Genomic DNA, 24,103 nt, shown 5'->3' with positions numbered 1-24,103 from the left:
CACAAGATGTACATTGGGTGCTGTAAAATTCTTCAGCAGACAATTGCAAATGCTGGTTTTCTAAACTTTCTCAATAGTGTTTCACTAAAAATATGTCGTCTTTCCTCCAGGGACTCCTATTCAAGTTCTCAGAGGATTTCCATAATACTCATATAATGATTGAACCTATCAATAACAAATCTAACAACGTGCCTCTGAATTGCTTCGATGTACTCTAATCCTACCTGGTAGAGTCTCAAAGACTCTAGTGGTATTCAAGAAGTATTCTGTATGTGGCCTCCTTTAGAGATGAGCCATACTAAAAAGACTTCTTGCAATAAAACAAATTTGACCACTTGCCTTCCCTGCAACTGATGTCATGTGCTTGTTACATTTGATATTGCTTTGCAACTTTACACCTAGATATTTAATTGATGTAACTGCGTATTTGGTTCACATGGGGTACCACAGCCATACTTGCACGTCATGTGCTGGCTTTCAGATCGGCTGTATGCACTGTTTAATAACAGGGTAACTGCACAACACATTAACACCTACAATGCTTGAAAATGGCCTGCAAGGCCAAAATTGGGCAATCACGCAATATATAATATAGGATGATTATAATTAAAATTAAACTTTCAAACCACTGTAGAAGTAACACCACTAGTCAGAATGACGTCAAATTGTAACGGAATGTTATTAGAGAAGGGGGAAAACATATGGCAGACGGAAAATAAATAGTTACAATATGTAGCAATATATGGCACTGTAAGCATTATAATTTAATAGTGGTCGACTACAAATGACAAATGAATCATACAACAATGCCTAAGGTGTACGTTTGACGTTAAACAAACTTAACTACTCAGTTTGCATGCGTGTACAGGTGTGATACTGTTAGTTACGTAAGCCCATCCACCACGGCAAGTTCATATCACATTGGATGGGAAAAATTGGTTTTTAATTGTCTTGAGGCCAAAAATCACATAAAAAGCATCACTTACATCAGTTTTTAATTGTCCTGAGACCAAAAACCGTACAAAAAGCATCAATCAAAATCAGATCACATTATTAATTTCTGTGTGACTGGTCCAAAAAATGTTCAGTATGCTGTCCACCATTTTCTGCAACAAGTTGAAATTGAGGAACAGAATGTTACACAACTGATGGAAGTGTTTCCAGAATCACATTCAGAATGTGTTGCGCAGTGCGTGCCTTCAATGCAGCGAAGTTTGCAGTCGGAACACTGAACACATCATCTTTCAGGCTGCCGGACAGCCAGAAGTCATACGGTTATGATCAGGTGATCAGGATGGCCAGGCTGTAAGAAAATGGCGGCTGATAATTCTAGCAATTCTGAAATGGCATTTCAGCAGCTGCTTAACTGGATTTGCAATGTTCAGAGGTGTGCCATCTTGCATAAAAATGATCCCATCCACACATCCAGGCTTTTGGAGAGCTAGAATAACTAGATTGCGCAAGAGACACTCATAGCACTTAGCAGAAGCACCTGTCTCTTCTAAAAAATATGGCCCTATGATAAATGATGCCGTAAACCCACACCACTCAGTGACCTTTTCAGGATGAAATGGAATCGGTTGATTTGCGTGTGGATTTTCTCTTGCCCACATTCGAAAACTCTGTGTATTGACATACCCTGTCAGATGGAAGTGGGCTTCATCTTTCCACAAAATCTTCCCTGGCCAATCATTGTCCACTTCCATGCAAGCAAAGGTCTCTCTTGCTGGCAGGTCAACAGGAAGCAACTCGTGCACATGGGTAATTTTGAATGTGTCGCAAAGAAGAGTGTTTTGTAGGATTTTACGCACAATGCTCATGGGTATGTCCAATGTTCAGGCAATTCTCCATGCACTACACGTTTGCACACCACTACTTGTCTCCTCCTGCACTGCTGTGGCCACTGCTTCCACTGACGTCGAATCAATTTGTTTCCTCTGTCTATCAGGTTGCTCACCAAAAGAACACGTCTTTTCGAATTTATGAATAATTTTCTCCAGACCCACGGCAGTCATTGGACCAACACCTTTTTTAAAACCCTACAGTGTCCAGTACTTCCACAGAATGATGTGTGCACAGTCATCGCTCTTGTAATACAGCTTCACAAGCAGAGCGTGATTCTGCATTGAGACAGTCATTGCGAACATCGCAGATGCGAAAGGAGGAAAAGCCGTGTACCTGGAGTGTTTATACCAACTTCAATGTGTCGTGCGCATGACAGGTGTTTTCATTTACCTATTCTGTCACATGAAGCACCATCTGTTGATCAATTTTCATACTATATTTTTCATCTGCCATAGGTTTTCCCCTTCTCCAATAATTTTCCATTGCAATTTGACATCATTCTGACTAGTGGTGTTATTTCTACAGTGTTTTGAAAGTTTAACTGTAATTATAATCACCCTGTATAATACTCGTGAAAATCATCTGAGGTTGAAAACTTCAAGAAGTCCTTTAATGTGATTGCTGATAAAAAAACATGACTTTCGTGTGTCATGTGACACATTTGCAGATGAATAACATGCCCAGAACTTCTAAAATGGATCCTAAAAGTGTGCTTGTCATACTTACTGATGAGAGTAAGAATTTTCCAGTGTTGTATCATGAAACACTTAAAGTTTAATTATTTATCAACAAGAATAATGTGTGGTAGCTTACCCATGATCACCTTGTAGACATTTGTTTAAGGAGTTGGGCATCCTCACTTCTGCTTCACAGTATATTTATTACCTCATGAAGTTTGTTGTAAATAATCCATTGCAGTTCATTACAGTACATTATGATGTACATAATTACAATACCACAAAGAAAAATGACATCCAATACTCCCCATAAAGGTTGTCTTTAGCAAAAGAAAGGGTGGTGTAATGCTGCAACAAAAATTGTTGATCACTTAATGAGGCATATAAAATGTCTGGCAGCCAGCAAAGCAGAATTTGAGGACAAACTGAGAAAGTTTCTCCTTGACACGTCCTTCTATTCTATAGAAGAATTTATGTAATTCTAATGTGTTAAAGGTGATGGGTAAGAATTACCAAATCAGATCCGCATATTTAAAAAAAAAAAAAAAAAAAAAAAAAAAAAAAAAAAACACTTATAAATTTTGATACCATAACAATATTCACAAAATAATTTGTGATGGGATGTAAAATGACTCATTCCTACAAGACATTGATTTATATACAACAAACTCATTTAAATTGTGCAATTTTTACTATTAAAATAAAATTGTTTTAAACATGAGATAAGTTAGTACATTTCACACAGTGACTGTCTCGGAGTATTTCAACAAATTTAAACGGATGACGGGTGGGTATTGGGAAAAACTGAAGACCAAGCTTAAGAAAATTCCTCACACACCGATTGCCTATAATATTAATATTATGAACATCCTTCTGTCAAGATTGAGCTCACCTAATAACCCAGGGGGGATGTCATAATACCAGAGGTATTATGGAGTAATGAGGAATATAACCTAATAGCATCTAGCAAAACGTTTTGGCCTTATGACAGCAGTGACATGTCATTGCTCGGGCTGTGTGAAACAGTGTGTGTAGATAGCCACCCTGATCCGTAACTACTCAACTGTTGACCACAACACACAGAAATTGGCCAGAAATGGATCCAAGAAACATACATATGGTGTCCTATATGTGCTCAATATGATTAAGGTCAGGTGACCTGGAGGACCAGAAAACTTTCTCATTTCATGCAGTGTTCCAATTTGGGAGCAACTAGATAAGGGAATGTCTTTCTAAAGGTACAAGTCACCTGGAGAGGGAGGTGAGAGATTTAGTGTGCACCTGATTGGGCTGAAGGTGGTTGTATCATTCACCAGTGAGGAACAATGTTAGTCATATCAGGAACCACATTTCATTCCACGTACATGTCCACCATATGGTTATACCACTGCTACTGGCCTGAATGGTGTTCTTTTGGAAAAACAGCTCACCTGGTTTTTGGTGTAATTGTACCCCGCCATAAGAGTGTACCAGTGTGTCCTGCAGCTCGTCAGTTCAGGTAACTTTCTTTACTGTCAGTGTCCAGTGATGATATGAATAGCCATGCTCTTTGATGTTCAATAAGCATGTGAGAGTGGTGACTTCTACACATTATAGTGAGAGGATGATTGTGGGTGCTGACCAATCATCATTGTTGTTCATGGAGGTATGTTCCATCTATGCAACTAAATGAAAGGCAGTGTGTTTATCTCCATATGCCTTTTGCTTCTTTTGTCTGTGAAGCATCTTCAGTGGCATGTTATACATATTTCTTTTTTTTACATATAATAAATGTGTGTTCGCCCTGATGGCTGAGAAGTCGGCATGGCGGTCTGTCATGTCATGGGGCCCGGTTTCAATTCCTGGCTGGGTTGGAGATTTTCTCCGCCCAGGGACTGGGTGTTTTGTTGTCCTCATTATCATTTCATCATCATCTGTGGAAGGCAAAAGGAAACCACCACTGGAATCACTTCCCTAGACGCTCGTGGGGTGGACCTCTCTGATGAGGCTTCCTCCATGACAAGACCTGCCATAAGGCAGAACACAAAGTTTTAGTTTTTATAAATGTGTTATGTAGTAGTTGCAGAATGTAAGTATGTAACATTTTGTCATGTTTTTCTCTTGTTTTATAGATTAGAAGCAACGTTTGTATCACAAATTTTGTGATGTTAAATTATCATTTGGTGTTATGATTTCCAGTGTTGTTAGTCCATATGTGGTTCTGGAGATGTATTCATTCAGTCCCCATACTCCAGCTGGCCGATTTCTGGTGTTTGTTCACTCACATTTATCATTTTTCATTTATTGTGTGTGTGTGTGTGTGTGTGTGTGTGTGTGTGTGTGTGTGTGTGTGTTGTGTTATATGTAAATTTGTTGTTCATTGTGAGAGTGTGTGTTTTGTGAATATTGTGTGTGTGTGTGTGTGTGTGTGTGTGTGTGTGTGTGTGTGTGTGTGTAGAGAGAGAGAGAGAGAGAGAGAGAGAGAGAGAGAGAGAGAGAGAGAGAGAGAGAGATCCATCAATTATTTACTCTTGTCATGTTTCAGATTTCTGTTTGTTATTGTTTTAGTGGCTAACATGATCAGAGAGTTATTGCTTGTGTTGATTTGGTCATTAATTACTTTCCTTTTCATTGCAAGGGCTCTTTGCATGTGGAAGTTTTCTTCTAATATGAGGAGTTTTGTTGTGATCGTTCACTCTAATAATTTTATGTGAGAAGAGTGAACAGTCACAACAAAAAACTCCTGACATTATGAGAAAACTTTCACATACAAAGAGCCCATGCAATGAAAAAGAAAGTAATTAATGACCTAATTAATGTAATCAATAACTCTCTGATCAAGTTAGCCACTAAAACAATAATAAACATAAATCGGAAACATTAACCAGAGTAAATAATTGATGACTCTTTCTCCCCCCCCCCCCCCCCCTCCCCATCTCTCTCTCTCTCTCTCTCTCTCTCTCTCTCTCTCTCTCTCTCTCTCTCTCTCTCACTCACACACACACACACACACACACACACACACACACACACACACACACTTATTCACTTAAGGAAAAAGAAGACTGCTCCCACAAATAATGTAACATTTACACATAACAAAATACACACACACAAAACAGATGAAAAATATGAAACCACACATAAAAGACAAAAGATAAACCACATGGTGATAGTTGGCAATACCACATACTGTAAACAAGCACATATTGATCACAAAATGAAAAGTGCAAGTAATGTGTTGTAATAAATGTGGGTGAAAAAACTGCCAGAAATCGGCGAGCTGGAGCATGGGGACCAAACGAACACAGCTACAGGACCACACATATGGACTAACAATACTGAAAATCGGAAGTAACATCAAATGATAATTGAACCTCACAAGATCTGTGTAATAAAAGTTGTTTGTAATCTAAAAAACAAGAGAAAGACATGGCGAAATGTAACATAGTAACGTATTGTAACTATTACATAATACATTTATTTTATGTATAAAAAGAAAAATGTATTACAGGCCAATGAAGATGCTTCATGAATAAAAGAAGTGAAACGTATATGGCATAAACAATCTAACTTTCATTGACTTACAGTTTTGAAACGTACCTCCATGAAATTTGAAGCAACTAAGGAATGACAGAGGAAAAAATGACATTGTTGTTGTTCTGCATTGAACTGGCTGTGGCCCACCACTTAAATCTTACAACCTGCACTAACTAAAGGAGCTAGTGGCAATCTCTTTCATCACTGTGTTATTTCTCATGACTTATGACATTGGTGGTAGTTATTTTCCCTATAAGCAAGTCCTCAGGAACACCCTTGAAAGAGTGGCATATGAAAAGCCCATCAATTGCATAGCCTCAAATGGAGTGTCTCACATGCCATATACACATGATCTGATCTTGATAAAATATGCTAATATTGCATATCTTTAACATCCTGCTCTCAACTGTTATGCCAATGACCAGTACAAAATTTGATGACTGCCAGTCATGTGGCATGCCGAAGTGTTCACTTTGAAAACAGGACCACTCTCTTTCCTACACAGCAACTATCTCAAATTAATGTACTCATGGCATGACAGGTGCCAAGAGTGCAACTAAGTCATTCAGTGTACTCCGTATTCTGAGATTACAGAAAACTGCTGATCAACTTCAACAGAGGTCACATTTTGATAATTTAGAAGCTAGAAATGATTACTGCAAAAGCAGCATAGGTTATTGGATGTTCATATTCTGATATCACTAATATTTATCAAAAGCAAACTAATTATATTGTAACCTATTAGATATTAGAGTTTGAAATATGAATTTCCTAGTAGCAGAGTGGCAACTCAGATGAAGGTTCGGAAAAGGTGACATGGACCTTGTTGGGACCTGCGGTTGTTATAGAAGGCGTTATGAAAGCTGTGGAATATGCCAGTATTTTTATTAGTCACATATGCTCCTTCATAGTTTATGGTCTCCCTACCAGATGTGGCGTTCCCAGGAAAACACAATCCATACCAACAGGTCAAAATCACGCTACAGTGGTTTGAGGGATATTTGATGTCCTGATTGCACATAATCCCAGTTGAATTGGTCTGGGGTGTCATTAACCATGCATTGGGGACATGGAGACTCCATGTTCTGATAATGTGCAGCTGTCTTGTATGTCAAGATGAGGCAGCTATCTATTAGGTGACAAGGTGTAGTATGAAACTGGATGTTGTGATGCAAGAGTGATCTCCTAATTATATGCTTCAGTTTCACCAACAAAAGTTGTCTTACATGAAAAGCCATTTGTTATTGCGTGTTTCATAATAATATAATAAAAATAGCTGTTCTCAAGATTTTACACAAATTCCTCGCTTTCTCACTTACATATTAAACCATCTTCATTTTCTCCATATAAGTAAAGTTTCATTTTGTACATATTATTTTAAGGTGTACTCCAGAAATGATATCAATACTGAAATGTAATTCCTGTGGAAAAGCTTTGGACATTGCACGCACTGCCCGTGACATGTTGGGTGGGAATGGCATTTCTGATGAATATCATATTATTAGACATGTTCTGAATCTGGAATCAGTCAATACATATGAAGGTAAGGTCATATACTTTTCTGTCTTTTTCCTCTTTGTTTCCTGAATGCAAATAATGGACAACTGCACTTGATCAATCTGTTATAGGTACTCACGATATCCATGCTCTCATTCTTGGGAGAGCTATAACTGGAATACAAGCATTTAGCTAAAAACTGGACTAAATATTGTGTTGCTACTGAATATTTATGCATTGCTGTATTTTCTGAGGTATGTGTGACAATACTTATTCACTGTGATTCTAAAATATGTAAATAATACTGTACATATTTATTTATTTATTGCTGTATTCTGAATGAGAATATCCAGTGTGTTTTACTCAAAGTTTACCTGGAATAGAAAAAGTAAATCAGTCACCAATCCAAAGATTGCACTTTACCACCAAGCCACACTTACCTGCAATATGAAGTGTAAATTTTATGTCAACACTGTAAGTTCTAGTTTTCTGTCCATAAAATTTATTAATAATAACTGACACTGAACTGATGTTTGACTGTGTGTGGAAAATACACTCCTGGAAATTGAAAAAAGAACACATGGACACCGGTGTGTCAGACCCACCATACTTGCTCCGGACACTGCGAGAGGGCTGTACAAGCAATGATCACACGCACGGCACAGCGGACACACCAGGAACCGCGGTGTTGGCCGTCGAATGGCGCTAGCTGCGCAGCATTTGTGCACCGCCGCCGTCAGTGTCAGCCAGTTTGCCGTGGCATACGGAGCTCCATCGCAGTCTTTAACACTGGTAGCATGCCGCGACAGCGTGGACGTGAACCGTATGTGCAGTTGACGGACTTTGAGTGAGGGCGTATAGTGGGCATGCGGGAGGCCGGGTGGACGTACCGCCGAATTGCTCAACACGTGGGGCGTGAGGTCTCCACAGTACATCGATGTTGTCGCCAGTGGTCGGCGGAAGGTGCACGTGCCCGTCGACCTGGGACCGGACCGCAGCGACGCATGGATGCACGCCAAGACTGTAGGAACCTACGCAGTGCCGTAGGGGACCGCACCGCCACTTCCCAGGAAATTAGGGACACTGTTGCTCCTGGGGTATCGCCGAGGACCATTCGGAACCGTCTCCATGAAGCTGGGCTACGGTCCCGCACACCGTTAGGCCGTCTTCCGCTCACGCCCCAACATCGTGCAGCCCGCCTCCAGTGGTGTCGTGACAGGCGTGAATGGAGGGACGAATGGAGACGTGTCGTCTTCAGCGATGAGAGTCGCTTCTGCCTTGGTGCCAATGATGGTCGTATGCGTGTCTGGCGCCGTGCAGGTGAGCGCCACAATCAGGACTGCATACGACCGAGGCACACAGGGCCAACACCCGGCATCATGGTGTGGGGAGCGATCTCCTACACTGGCCGTACACCACTGGTGATCGTCGAGGGGACACTGAATAGTGCACGGTACACCCAAACCGTCAACGAACCCATCGTTCTACCATCCCTAGACCGGCAAGGGAACTTGCTGTTCCAACAGGACAATGCACGTCCGCATATATCCTGTGCCACCCAACGTGCTCTAGAAGGTGTAAGTCAACTACCCTGGCCAGCAAGATCTCCGGATCTGTCCCCCATTGAGCATGTTTGGGACTGGATGAAGCGTCGTCTCACGCGGTCTGCACGTCCAGCACGAACGCTGGTCCAACTGAGGCGCCAGGTGGAAATGGCATGGCAAGCCGTTCCACAGGACTACATCCAGCATCTCTATGATCGTCTCCATGGGAGAATAGCAGCCTGCATTGCTGCGAAAGGTGGATATACACTGTACTAGTGCCGACATTGTGCATGCTCTGTTGCCTGTGTCTATGTGCCTGTGGTTCTGTCAGTGTGATCATGTGATGTATCTGACCCCAGGAATGTGTCAATAAAGTTTCCCCTTCCTGGGACAATGAATTCACGGTGTTCTTATTTCAATTTCCAGGAGTGTATAATGAGGAAAACAGGACATACAATTTCCTAACTCTGGCTATGATTCCTATACAATGAATAATGTTTGTAGAAGTATGAAGCCACAATTATTTAGTTTATTGTTTATCCATAGATAAATCATATGTCTAACATCAGTTTGATACAAAGAGAAAACACAAGTAAAAGTTTACTGACAAGAATTAGGAAATAGATCTGCTGTTCACTTGCCCCATGGGTGATGCATCTGTTCATTTAAAAGATTATAAGATCGCACTAACTTTTATTACTGACTTTCAAGTACTACGTAAGAACATGTTATTTCTCATAAATACTGAACATTTACTGGAAACACTGACTTCTGTTTCTGAAATGTTCAATATACTGTCTTCTTTCATAAACAGCACTGCACCCTGCTGCTGATTTTTATAGACTTACTAGCTGACAAACCCAGCATTGCGTGGATATTAATTTTGCCAATTTTCTATTAGAAATGAAACCTTGTATGTATTTGAGCAGTATACTTGGTGTGAGATGTGCAGTTTTGTGAACATCACTATGGCAATGCCTCTCCATATCTCTGTAGGCAGCTATAGTTTTCGTCTAATGCCGTTTGTGCTTCACAGTTCAAACATGCCAAAAGCACAAGCAGGTGTAAGGGATTACCTTAAGTTGACTTGACTAGGAGTGTTTTAGTACTTAAGAACAAGTTTATTTAAATGTCATGCATGATGCAAAAGTTTCTCCTGATCTGTACATCATACAATGATATAATTTTATAGTTACATTCAGCAGCTTTTGTGGATAGTGTCTGCAAAATGTGTTGTGAATAGAGTTAGTAGCAAAGGAGTAAAAAATGTAAATGTCATGCACAATGTAGCAGTTTTTCATGCATCTCAGTGTTAATGAAGTCATATGTCCTGAACTGTGGTGGGTAGGTGGTTCTTACCCCTCAGCAATTGTTGCTTGACAGTAATGGATATGTATATCATGTTTGGTTGAAATTGGTCCACTGGTTTAGGAGAAGATGTGGAACATACAAAACACACACACACACCAGCAGCAGTAGCAGCAGATAGTTTTGAAAGCTAGAGTATTTTTGTATAATTTTATATGTTTTGGCCGTACTAACAGTTTTGCCCCCAGAAAATAGGCACTGGGAAGAAATTCTGTCTCATAATTTATTGTTTTATCAGGTGAAGTTTTCTTTTGATGCAACAACAACTTTCTCTGACAAAACTACTGCTAGATGCATGTAAACTAACCTGCTTGTAAAGGTGTGTTTACATCTGTGTAACTTTATGTGTGCACGATAGTTCAATTCTTTTATCTTGGCGGCTCGCGCATGCCCGCCCAGATGCGGGAGATTGCTGCATTGCCAGTTGCACACGATGCACGCACCAAGAGAAGCAGTGCCATAGGATAGAATAGTTCCTAAGCTTACATTTAGGGGCGAGCGCGCAGTTCATGAAGTAAAGCTACCACGGCCGCATTAACCCTTTCGCTGATACAAAGACGTGCTCCCTGCATTCCGCGCTGTGCGCGTTTGTCACTGCACTGCTCGCCTGTGCAGACACATGGTGTTCTGACTGCTTTGACACACTTATCATTCGATTTCACAAAAACTATTTGGCCCAAAAATTAGATTTTTACACATCTTCTTGACTGATACCTTCCCCCCATAAATGAATTAATTTTGTTTTGATGTTCAACGCAGTTATTATGCAGCATTAAATATAGTAAACCATTGCACGAAATTTTTGAAGAGTTTGCAGAGGTAAAAGTCCATAGAGTATACTTTCCGTATGGTTGATTTTAGTTGCCACAACGTTGAGAATGAAATGTGGACAAGATACCTAAATTTCATGTAAAATTTACTGTATAACAATATCTCATTTAATTTAAGTACCACATAGGTGTCGTATGTAATAATGAGAAATATTCCATCTTTCGTGACTAACAAAAGTTTTATTTACACTGGGCATGTTTGGCTTTATTTAAAAGTACTTCAAGCGATCAAAAGGAAGTAGACAAAATACATTATACAAAACTGTGGACTTACAAAAACATTAGGACTCCATCTATCAGTGAAGTGTTCTGAGCTATGTCAAATATAATTTTTGTGTGTGGCACACACAAACAGAATTTATTTGCTAAAACACTGATCAGCCGACACAAACATTGAATATTGTGTTACCGCAGCACAAAACTATGAAAGGTGACTTGGCAATGGAGGAGACAAAATACTGTCCTCTGAAGATGCTTCAAAAGAGAGAAATGCGTCTGGTCTAAATAAGTCGCTTATTACAGTTGCAGAAGAGGAATATATTTCAGTACCATTGGTAAAACTGCAACTGTGGAACAAAAACAAGAAAGAGAACATGAGTACCATTGTGTATGTGTCATACCTTTTGTTGATTGAAGTGCTTTAAAATAAAGCCAAACTTGCCCAGTGTAAATAAAACTTTTGTTACAGTCGCGAAAGATGGAATATTTCTCAATATTACATATGACACCTATGTGGTACTTAAATTAAATGAGATATTGTTATACAGTAAATTTTATATGAAATTTAGGTATCTTGTCCACATTTCAATCTCAACATTGTGGCAACTAAAATCGACCATACAGAAAGTATACTCTATGGACTTTTACCTCTGCAAACTCTTCAAAATTTCGTGCAATGGTTTACTACATTTTGCTGCACAATAACTGTGTTGAACATCGAAACAAAATTAAGTCATTTATGAGGGGAAGATATCAGTCAAGAAGATGTGTAAAAATCTAATTTTTGGGCCAAATACTTTTTGTGAAATCGAATGATAAGTGTGTCAAAGCAGTGGGAACACCATGTGTCTACACAGGCTAGCAGTCCAGTGATGACAAAATCATGCACAGCATGGAATTCGAGGAGCACATGTCTGCAGCAGCGAAAGGGTTAATGAAGAGACAAAGCACTAGAAATTTCAAAAAATTGCATTCAAACGAATAAAATTCGTGAAGTAAGACACTGCGATATTGTTTTTAAATAAAGAAAATATTAAGCACCGCACAAGGTTTGAACTCATAACCTTTTGCTTAGTAGCCCAACACCTTAACCGTTACAACCTTTTGCTTAGTAGCCCAACATCTTAACCGTTACAACCTTCTGCTTAGTAGCCCAACACCTTAACCATTACGCTAACGCAGCTCATCTTACAATGTAACTACATGAGGAGTCTAACACGTCATGCAAAATACTGACAAACACTGTTGGTATGACTATGAATTACTGACGCTTCGTCGAAGTAAAATAGGAAATAAACACTTACCGCCGTTCTTTATTGCGAAAAAGCGGTTAGTGAGATTGATACAAACACCTTTCCTTGCTATCGCCTGAATTAGGAGTCTTATTACTTGTTAGGTTTAATTAATTAATAGAATATGAAGCAATTGGTATAAAGAATGTTTTTCCCAAACTTTCTATAAATGAAAGTCTGCTATCAAGACATTGATTTTGTTCTTTTACTTTATTTATGACTGAACGTTTCTAAAACTGAAACCACTCATCCATGCTCTGCACTGCAGTCGAGATCTGGCAACGTCGTTCTCTGTTCATTGGCTGATTGTGTTTTGTGATGTCAGATGCGCAGAACGAACCTAAACATGGCCGCCAACATAAATGACGCGCACTATAGGTGCATGTAGCCATTGAACGGAGAGGTGAGGGGGTGAATGCAACTTCGCAGAGTCACACGGGCTTCTGATTTGTGCACACAGGCTGCCCCATGTAGGCACAGGAATCTCCGCACTCCAGACAGGGAGACAAATGCAGCAGTCGTGTACGTCTATGTAATTTGAAGAATATTATCATGCATTTCTTGTTTGTGGCTGGTATATTCTGCAGATTATAAAGTCAGTGTGAAATGAAATGATTGTCTACAGTTTTTCACAACAAAAACAATCTAGAAACAATAAAGACACACCTGAACACAATAAAGCCATTGTTTGTACTTCTGACAAGTACGTATTGATGAGGAGTGATTCTGGGACTCTTGATGTGTCAGCATTGACCCGTTTCCTTTACATGTCACTTCAGTTCATTGATAGTTTGCGTATAAAAATAGTAGTAGTAGTAGTAGTAGTAGTAGTAGTAGTAGTAATAGTAATAATAATAATAATAATAATAATAATAATAATAATAATAATAAAGTCCACCTTACTAAGGTACCAATCTGGCAGTGTCGCTGCAAGTCCTCAGTGGTGCATGAATAATTTAGTCTCAGATCCTGAAATTGTATTAGTTGGTGTTCTCACAGTTCAGGGACGAATGTAACACCATTGATTTAATTTTGATACTCTTCCTTATTTATTCAGATTAAGTTGCACGCAACTGATGACCAGTTCTCACACTTTTTCGTAGTATCAGCAGTTTATAAAAATAATTTCATTAGTAATACTCATCTAATCAGTCCACTTTCTCTCCAGATAATAACACTAGTTGGCCAAGTTAGTTAGCGAATATAATGGACTTTTAACAGTGGCAGGATAACTCATCGATAGCGCTCTAACAGGTTCAACAATCATGTCTCACTTATCGATATTTACACCTATCACTGACTGACTACACAAGGAAGTTCATACACGTTTATTTTCACAGCTGAGCACAGATCTTTTCACTGATGTGTTGACAAAATAATTGCTGATTGTGGGACTGATTAAGGTACAGTGCTCGTGGTGCAGGGTGCGGTGACTAGAAGCCAGGATGCTGCAAATGGGTGGTGGAGCTGAGGTCGAGCCCAGATGGCAGAGGACGGCAGCTGCAAATGTAACAAGTTCTTTTATTGACACATCTGAACTGCTTGATGCATAGGGTCAGTGTCCAGCTGGCTGCCGAATTCTGCTTGGCTGTCTGCCCGCACAACCCTTGTTGCCGGTGCGGCACTACATCGTGCCAGTGACCTTGTTACATAAGCTGGTTGCATGGACCCTGCACCATCATTGTGCAAATTTTATGCTGCTATGGCTTCTGTGGCCCCAAGTACCATCTGCTGACATCACAGCAGGGGTGCCCACCACACTAGACCCCCCGTCTGGCAGTGGCTGGTGTGCATGGGAAGAAACCTCCTGCCCCCTGGGCAGGAGTTGGCTGTGCTGCCGGGGATGTACATGAGTGGCCAGTGGTGTCATGCCTCCATAAGTCTGTGGAGAGATGTAGTGTGCAAAACTGCTGTCCTGCAGTGGCCTCGACTAATAACCTCTGTTGACAAGGCCATGTGGTGTCCTCATTTGGCACAGCTGCATCATCTCGGTTGGGCTGCGAGACTAAGAATTATTCTATTAAAAAAATGACTAGTGCTTGTGGCTGGCAGCAAGATGTGTATGCACCACTACCAGTAACAGATGGCATCTATATTCAAGTGTGTGCCAGTTTAAGGTTTTCAGCATTCCTGTGAGTCAAACAAACCTGTGACCATTCATACTACTTTTACTTGTTTACATTCAATATACATGTCAGTACTAATTCTTATGGGCCCCATACACTTGAAATGGAATGTGGAAGTGTTTTTAAGCAGTTTCCTGTGTAGATTGACTGCATTATCCTACTATGCTACCAATGAACAATGAACAATGTTTTTTTTTTAGTCCTACTGCCCCAACAGTTATCATTCCAGTGGGAGACAGCACCTTAAACCTGTTGGTAAAAGTGATAAGTGTAGAACTTTGAAGTTCTTCCCAGTCCTAGCCTTCCTCTGGACCAACCATTGACTCACCACTCAAAGTCTAGTTGTCGACATCTTGTATTTCCTGGAGAAGGAACAGTACCCGTGGGAGAGGATAGTAGTTCACGCTCCTTTGACAGAAGTCTACCCAACCATCCATTCACACCGGCTTTCAAATGCTTGATAGCAGTCTGGACAATTTCCAATTACTTGCAAACACCAAGTAGTCCACCCAGTGCCTGAGAGCAGCATTCACAGTGGGGTTGCATGTGGGTGGTGCGATGTTTATCTGAACAACAAACAGTAATTTAATTGGCTAGATAAAACATCTACTCACCAAGCAGTGGCAGAACACACACATAAAAGAATGTTGTAATTAGGCAAGCTTTCAGAGTCAGTGGCTCCTTCTTCAGGCAGAAGGGTTGAAGGGGAAGGAAGAGGGGTGAGTGAAAAGGACTGGAGAGGTCTAGGTAAAGGGGTAGACTTTGGGAAAGTCACCCAGAACCGCAGGTTGGGGGAGACTCACCACACGGGACGAGAAGGATAGACTGATTATTGAGGACTGCATTGGATGAGATTTGAAAACCAGAGAGCACACAGAGCGTAGTTACTGTGAAGAGATGCTGAGGTGGAAGAAGTTAACATAAATTAAGGCCAGGTGGGTGGTGAGAACCAAGGACATGTTGTAGTGCTAGTTCCCACCTGCGGAGTTCTGAGAAATTAGTGTCTGAGGAAGAATCCAGATGGCATGTTTGGTGAAACAGACACCGAGATCGCGATAGTCACGTTGTAGAGCCTGCATGTTTCATGTATACACCCTCTGCCTTTGTCCATTCATCCTAATTGATAATTTGGTGGTCTTCAAGCTGATGTAAAAGGTCGAACAGTGTTTACATGACAGCTGGTACATGACGTGTTGTTTCACAGGTGGCTCTCCCTTTGATAGTATATGTTTGCCAGTTACAAGGCTGCTATAGTTGGTGGTAGGAGGGTGCATAGGGCAAGTCTTGCAGCAGGGATGGTCACAGGGGTAAGAGCCATTGGGTAGGGAGATGGGTGCAGAAGGAGCATAGTGTCTGACAAGAATATTGTGGAGATTGGGGGGGGGGGGGAGGGAGGGTAGGGGAGGGGAGGGGAGGGGAGGGGTGGGGAGGGGAGGGGGGGGAGGGGAGGGGGGGTGACGAAAAGCTGTTCTAGATGTGGTGGGAAAAATTTCAGACAGAATGCATCTCATTTCAGGGCATGATTTTAGGAAGTCATTGACCTGTCGAAGTAACTGATTTATGCATTCCAGTCCAGGACAAAACTGAGTCACCAGTGTTGTGTTCTGAAGCTGTTTTTTTGGAGGGATCAGCAGTACCAGGATTGGATTTGATGGCCCGGGAAATCTGCTTTTGAACTAGGCTGGTGAAGTAATTACGTGCAGTGAAGGCTGAGGTGAGACTGGTGGTGTATTGCTGTAAAGAGTCTACATCTGAACAAATACGTTTGCCTTGACATGTCAAATGTTCCCTCCCATACAGCTTTGACATTTGAGACAAATGTATTTGTTCAGATGCAAACTCTTTAGAGCAATACACCAAGAATTTCACCTCAGCCTTCACTGCACTTAATTACTCCACCAGCCAAGTTCAAAAGCATATTTCCTGGGCCATCCCATCCAATCCTGGTATTGCTGATCACTGTAAAAACAGCTTTGAAGCACACCACTGGTGACTCAGTATTATCCTGGTCTTTAATGTGTAATCAGCTACTTCAACAGGGCCATGACTTCCTAAAAACATACCATGAAATTAGATTCATTCTGTCTGAAATTGTACCCATCACATCTAGAACAGCTTTTTGTTGCCCTCCCAATCTCTGCAATATTCTTGTCGGGTCCTGTGCTCCGTCTGCACCCATCTCCCTACCCTATGGCTCCTAGCCCAGTGACCGTCCTCACTGCAAGACTTGCCATATGCACCCTCCTACCACCACCTATAGCAGCCCTGTAACTGGCAAAAGATATACTATCAAAGGGAGAGCCACCTGTGAAATGACATGTCTTGTACCAGCTGGTATGTAAACACCGTTTGGCCTTTTATATCTGCATGACAACCACCAGATTATCAATTAGGATGAATGGGCATAGGCAGAGGGTGTATATTGGGAGCATGCAATATCCTGTTGCAGAGCATGCTCTACAACATGATAACCACACATGCCATCTGTACTCTTTCCCCAGACACCAGTTTCTCAGAACTCTGCAAGTGGGAACTAGCACTACAACATGTCCTTGGTTCTCGCGAACCATCTGGCCTTAATATATGTTAACTTCTTCCATCCCAGCATTTCTTCACAGTAACTACTCTTCTCTTCACTCCACTTTAGTTTTCTACATCTTTCATTGTCTTACCTATCTATTTTTCACCACCCCCTCCCACATCTGTTACATACAATGTACTTATCTTTTTGCTCTTATTAACTCATGCATGATGTGTAAGCAGTAATCTCTGTCTTGCATATTACCCTGTGTTCCACCTTTAAGGTCTCAGGTTTTCAAATATCATCTGATGCAGTCCCCAACAATCAGTCTTTCCTTCTCATCTTGTGCGGTAAGTCTCCCCTGATCTGCGGTTCTGGGTGACTTTCCCAAAATCTACCCCTTTTCCTAGACCTCTCCAGTCCTTTTCCTTCACCCCTCTTTCTTCCCCTTCAATCCTTCTGCTCGAAGAAGGAGCCACTGGTTCTAAAAGCTTGCTTAATTACAATTTTCTTTTATGTGTGTGTTCTGCCACCTCTTGGTGAGTAGATTTTTTTTATTTATCCAATTAAATTTAAATTATTTTTTCAAAAACTGATTGTTTTTGTTGAACAATAAACAAGTAACTTTAAACTAATCTTGGATTTTTTAGTTTCGTGATTTATTACCCTACAAGGCCTCCAAGTTCCTTTTTAAGATATGAAGTTTCAACACCCAAGAAAGTGGCTTTTGTTAAATATCAGTGAATTGTTGAAGATTACTTTGTCTCAAACTTCTGTTGAAATCATCTTCATTAACAGATTCATGTGGGGAAATGATTTTCCAAAAATATATTGCTGCTAAAGTTTGCAGAGTACACAACTATAGCTCAAAACCATTGATTTATTGTCAAATATGTTACACACAGTACTCAGAGCTTCCAAAAATTCTGAAAAATGTATCATTTATCACACGTGTACCAACTGAAATCAGGAGGCAGTGGTTGTCTAAATGATGGGTTCTGCTGCCAGAATGTAGTTTGCAATTGACATTGTAGTACAGATCTTTTGCAGCACTCACAGATGTTTGAAGATACACAATATATTATGATACACACAAGCCTTAATACAAACAATAAAATATTTCTAGAATTCTGCATCAGTTTTACCTGACACATGACGTGGTCTCACACCATGGAAAAACTGAAAGTTAGTTTACATATTTAAATTAACATGTGCAATGTTTGGGTCTTTTTACTTAGCTGAATTTGTCACATATTCTACACTAGCATGCCACAGATGAATACTGTAACATCAATTTATGTCGTTTATAAGAGTGAAAATTGTGGAATACCAACCATTTAGGGCAGCTAACAGCAGAATGATTAATGTTTCATGTTGTCTGCTCAGATAATCTGAAATCTGTTTCTTGTCACATTTATTAATGAGAAATATCTATCTGCCTTTCTTAACCTATCTAATAACACTCATGGTGGTGATGCTATAACTGCTATATCAGCTTTGATTCTCTGCTTTATGTTAACTAAATTAAAATGTTATGACCAATTTGTAACTAGATTTAAGACATTTCCCCTTATAAGTCACTTCCCTTACTAATTGTTCAAGGTAAATTTTCGATAAGGATTCATAACAATATCACACAAATCCCTGTTGTTATTGCTTGCCATAATCATTATAGAGTTTTCCAGCCTATAGTTAGTAAGTTGAAATCTTCCCATACCATAACGTAATAAGGTAACTCACAGTTTATGAATTTCCATTATTGTTCATACTGTTTTTGAACAGTAGCTGAGAGGGTGTGGTGCCATGTTTCTCAGTGATAACGATGATGAAAAACTTTGACAATACATACTGTTTAGAGTGACCTGCAATAAACTTAGCTGCATCAGGCCAACACACAACAAATGGAAAATAATATGGATGGACATAAATGTCATGCATGGGACTGATGACGTCGCTGTTTGTTCCCTCCCCCAAATCAATCAACCAATCAAACAAATGTCATGCAGGCAGATGAGATACACTTTTCAAGTAATTGAAATGTGTATACATATAGCTTGATTAATTGTGGAAATACCTTTGTATTAGCAGTGAAAAGGTGTGGTGCACATTCAGAGAACGTTTCATTATTGGTTCCTTTTCCTTTGAAGATATATGCAGTGGTAAATTTTAAACAGTTGTTTTTTCTGCAAGTGAGTATTTACTGTGGTTTGAAGAAACACCATTATTTTCTGTGCACAAGAGAGGTAAGTATTCATAGAATAACAGTCACCTAGAGTGCAGCACATTCAGTGACTGCAGCTCCCGCCCCAGCAATTGCTAAAATAAAAGTTTCATTGAGTAACATTGTGGATATGCTACAACCCTGTCTCACTCCTTTCTCAATGTCTCACTCCTTTCTCAACCACTGCTTCCCTTTCATGCCCTTGGTCTATTATAACTGAGATATCTGTATAAGTTCCATATAATCCTTCACTCCCTTTAGTTTACTCCTGTCACCTTCAGAATGTCAAAGAGTGTGTTCCAGTCAACATTGTCAAAAGCCTTCTCTGAATTTACACAAGCTGTAAACATGGGTTTCCGTTTCCTCAACCTATTTACAAGACCTAAGATAGGTTGTTGGGTCAATATTGCCTCACATGTTCCAATGTTTTCCAAAACCCAAACCTATCTTCTCCGAGGTCAGCTTCTACCAGTTTTTTTTCATTCTTATGTAAATAATTCATGTTAGTATTTTGCAACCATGACTTATTAAACTGATAGTTCAGTAATATTCACACCTGTCTGCACCTGCTTTCTGTGGAATTAGATTTATTATTTGAAGTCTGAGGGTATTTTGCCTGTCTCGTACATCTTGCAGACCAGATGGAAGGGCTTTGTAATGGCTGGTTCTCCCAATGCTATTAGTAGTTATGACAGAACGTTGTCAACTCCTTAGGTCTTTTGGTGCTCTGTCAAATTCTTCTGACAGTGTCATATCTTCCATCTCATCTTCGTCCACGTCTTCTTTGATATCTATAACATTGCCCTCAAGTACATCTCTCATGGACAGACCCTCTATATACTCCTTCTACCTTTCTGTTCTTTGCTTGGTACTGGATTGCTATCTGATCTCTTGATAGCCATACAGCTAGTTTTCTTTTCTTCAAAGGCCTCTTTAATTTTTCTGTGGGTGGTACCTATCTTCCCCCTAGTTATACATGCTTCTATAGACTTACGTTTTTCCTCTATCATTCTGCTTAGCCATTTTGTACTTTTGTGAATTGCATGTTTTAGACATTTGTATTCTCTTTTGGCACTTCATTTGTTGAATTTTTATATTTTCTTCTTTCATGAGTTAAATTTAGTATCTCCTGTGATGTCCAAGGATTTCTGCAGGCCTGGTCTTTTTACCTATTAGATCCTCTGCTGCCTTCACTATTTCATCTCTCAAGCTATCAATTTGTCTTCTACCGTGTTCATTTCCATTGTTCTTGCAATCTATTCTTCTGTTTTATCCACAGTTCATGACCGATAAGTTATGGTCAGAGTCCACAGCTGCTCTGCAAATGTCTTACAGTTTAAAATCTGGTTCCAAAAATCTCTGTCTTGCTGTTATGTAATCATCTGAAACTTCCCATTATCTCAGGTGTCTTCCATGATTGTTGATTCTTGAGCCAAGTATTGATGATGATTAAAATATGCTCTGAGCAAAATTTTACCACGCAGATTACTTTTTTGTTCCTTTCCCCCAGTCCATATTTTCCTACTATTTTCCCTTCTCTTCCTCTACCTACTGCTGAATTCCAGTCACCCATCACAATTAAATTTTTCTCTCCCATAAGTGTCTGAATAATTTATTCTGTCTGATCATACATTGTTTCACCCTCCTCATTATCGGCAGAGCCAGTTCGCATATGAACTTGTACTATTGTTGTGGGTGTTGGCTTTATGCCTATCCTGTGTATAATAATGTGTTCACTGTGCTGCGCATAGTAGCTTACCCACATTGCTATGAGGGTCGCCCAGAAAATAAAGCACCAATTTTTTTTTCTCAGCCAAAAACAATGCTACAAATGCAGAATATTCCATATGTATTATTTGAAGTCTCCTGAGAGAGAGAGCGCGTCAAGATTCTGTCACTTCTGACAGATAGTGTAGCCGCAGGACAGTTTCAAAATGGCATCTGTAGGAGATGCATGTTACAGCAACATGCCATCATTGAATTTCTCACTGCAGAGAAAGAAACTGTGGTGAATATTCACAAATGCTTGTGCACAGTCTATGGAGCATATGCTGTCAACAGAAGTACAGTTAGTTGCTGGGCATGGAGGGTGAGGTCGTCAGAAGGTGATTTGGTGGAGCTCCATTATTTGCAGCAGTGTCTGTCACACCTGACACACCTAGCCTAGCCCCCTTGGACTTCCACTTGTTTGGGCCATTAAAGAATGCCATTCGTGAAGACATTTTGCTGATGAGGAGGTGATTCACACAGTGAAGCATTGGCTCCACCACCAGGACCCGGATTGGTACTGACAGGGCATACACGCCCTTGTTTCGCGCTTGAGGAAGGCCATAGGATGGGATGGAGATTACGTGGAAAAATAGGGTATGTAGATGAAACACCATTCTTTCATGTGTGTAATTCTTGTTATCTTCAATAAAGGATTGTTGAAGAAAAAAATGTGGTGCACTACTTTCTGGGCAACCCTCATATTTTCTTATTCATTATTAGACCTACACCTGCATTATCCCTATTTGATTTTTTATTGATGACAGTGTACTCACCTGACCAGAAGTTCTCTTTATCCTGCTACCAAACTTCACTAATCCCCATCCCATCTAACTTCAACCTAAGCATTTCCTTTTTTTAAAATTTTATAATCTACCTACCCAGTTGAGGGATCTAACACTGCATGCTCCAATCCGTAGAATGCCAGTTTTGTTTTTCCTAATGATGACATTCTCCTGAGTAGTCCCCACCTAGAGATCCAAATGGGAAATTGTTTTGCCTCCGGAATATTTTACCCAAGAGGATCCCATCATCATTTAACTATATGGTAGAGTTGCATGTCCTTGGGAGAAGTAATGGCTATAGTTTCCCCCTTGCTTTCAGCTATTCACAGTACCAGCACAGCAAGGCCATATTGTCTGACATTATTGTAACAGATCAGTCAATCATGCAGACTGTTTCCCTGCAACTACTAAAGAGGCTGCTGCCCCTCTTCTGGAACCACATTTTTCTGGCCTCTCCACAGTATTAATAATATAATATTGTTTCTTATATGGCAGTTACATTGTCTGGAAGAAAGTTTATTATTTGAAAGTCATATTTCTGTTAGAGACACAACTAGGAGGATCAAACTCAATGAAATATCTAATATTTTGAACAAAATTTATTAGTGTCAGTGTACTGCATATAAATGTAAGCAGTTTGGAAACACTCTTGATAAATACTCTTTTATTTTAGGTTGTACCAAAAGTGCCAATTTGTGTCATGAATGGTGAAAGTTTGTGATCGTCCTCCAACATGGAAAAAACTACAGTGAGAATCCATACTGTCTAAAAATCAGTGTACAGGTATGCAATACACATGGAGCATAGTATCAGAAGATGCAACACAGACATTTGTGCACAAGTTTTGGAATAATGAGTGTCCTGTAGCTTTAAGTAATTAACATCTAGTCTGTAACTATGAATCTAATACTGAAGACTGCAGATTATGATATTTTCTGTACACCAAAGTTGCTGTGGTATTGTATGAACTAAAAATGCTTTCATGATGCATTTGTTAATAAATAATTTTTATTTTTACTCAATAAAGTGCAATACCAAAAACATCATATTAAAAATTTTATTCTATATTATTATATGACTCTGTTGAAATGAAAGTCTGAATATTGTCAAAAAGATGCCACGTTTCTGCCAGAGAGCTGGGACCTAGTTTTGTTTTATATTTATCAACATGACACACACAGTTAATTACATCATTAAGAAATGAAAGGTAACACCAGTAGTTACTTTGTGATTGGTGTAAGAGGTAACAGTCAAAATGCCCACACATGCATGTTGACAATATGGTAATATTGCAATAGTTGCCTGAAAGATATGAAGAAGAGAAAAGGAGTGATTTCTAAACATTTACCTCAGTATTATATGCAATAATAGTGTACGCCTGTTTTGCTTTCTAGAGAAACAGTCACAGAGAAAAACTGTTCTGGTAAAATGACTATGATACTAAGAGACTTATATTAACATTGAAAGATCACAGGTTCACGTAAGTGTGAGATAAGCCATTGCAAATGTGAAGTGCTGGTAACCACTATAACAGCCAGAATGTTGCATACAAACATGCATGCATTGTGTTGTACAGGTACCGGATGTCAGTTTGTGGGGTGGAGTTACACGCCTGTTGCACTTGTTTGGTCAATGCAGGGACGGTTAATGCTGTTTGTGGATGATGCTGTAAATGATGGTTAATCCTGTTTGTGGATGCTGCTGGAGTTCTCATCCGATCATGTCCTATGTGTGCTCAATTGGAGACAGACCTGGTCATTAAGCAGGCCAAGGCAACATTTTGACACTCTGTAGAACATGTTGTGCAATGACAAGGTATGTAGTTGAGTGTTATCCTTTCAGGAAACACCCCCTGCAATGCTGTTCATGAATGGCAGCACAACAGGTCAAAT

The 24,103-nt window shown here is 39.9% G+C and overlaps 1 protein-coding gene across 1 annotated transcript in view; it reads left to right on the top strand.

Moving 5' to 3' along the window:
- LOC124722256 (glutaryl-CoA dehydrogenase, mitochondrial-like) overlaps positions 1-22,947 on the top strand; it is a 43,910-nt gene extending 20,963 nt beyond the window's left edge. Inside the window, exons 4-6 of the mRNA XM_047247445.1 lie at positions 7,424-7,584; positions 7,670-7,792; positions 22,885-22,947. Coding sequence (XP_047103401.1) covers positions 7,424-7,584; positions 7,670-7,734 — 226 coding nt within the window. The 3' untranslated portion in view covers positions 7,735-7,792; positions 22,885-22,947. The remainder of the gene's footprint in view (positions 1-7,423; positions 7,585-7,669; positions 7,793-22,884) is intronic.
- Positions 22,948-24,103: the final 1,156 nt, after the last annotated feature.

Source organism: Schistocerca piceifrons, chromosome X (genome assembly GCF_021461385.2).
Source record: "Schistocerca piceifrons isolate TAMUIC-IGC-003096 chromosome X, iqSchPice1.1, whole genome shotgun sequence".
NCBI lineage: Eukaryota > Metazoa > Arthropoda > Insecta > Orthoptera > Acrididae > Schistocerca > Schistocerca piceifrons.
This window is presented reverse-complemented; position numbering and strand designations above follow the sequence as displayed.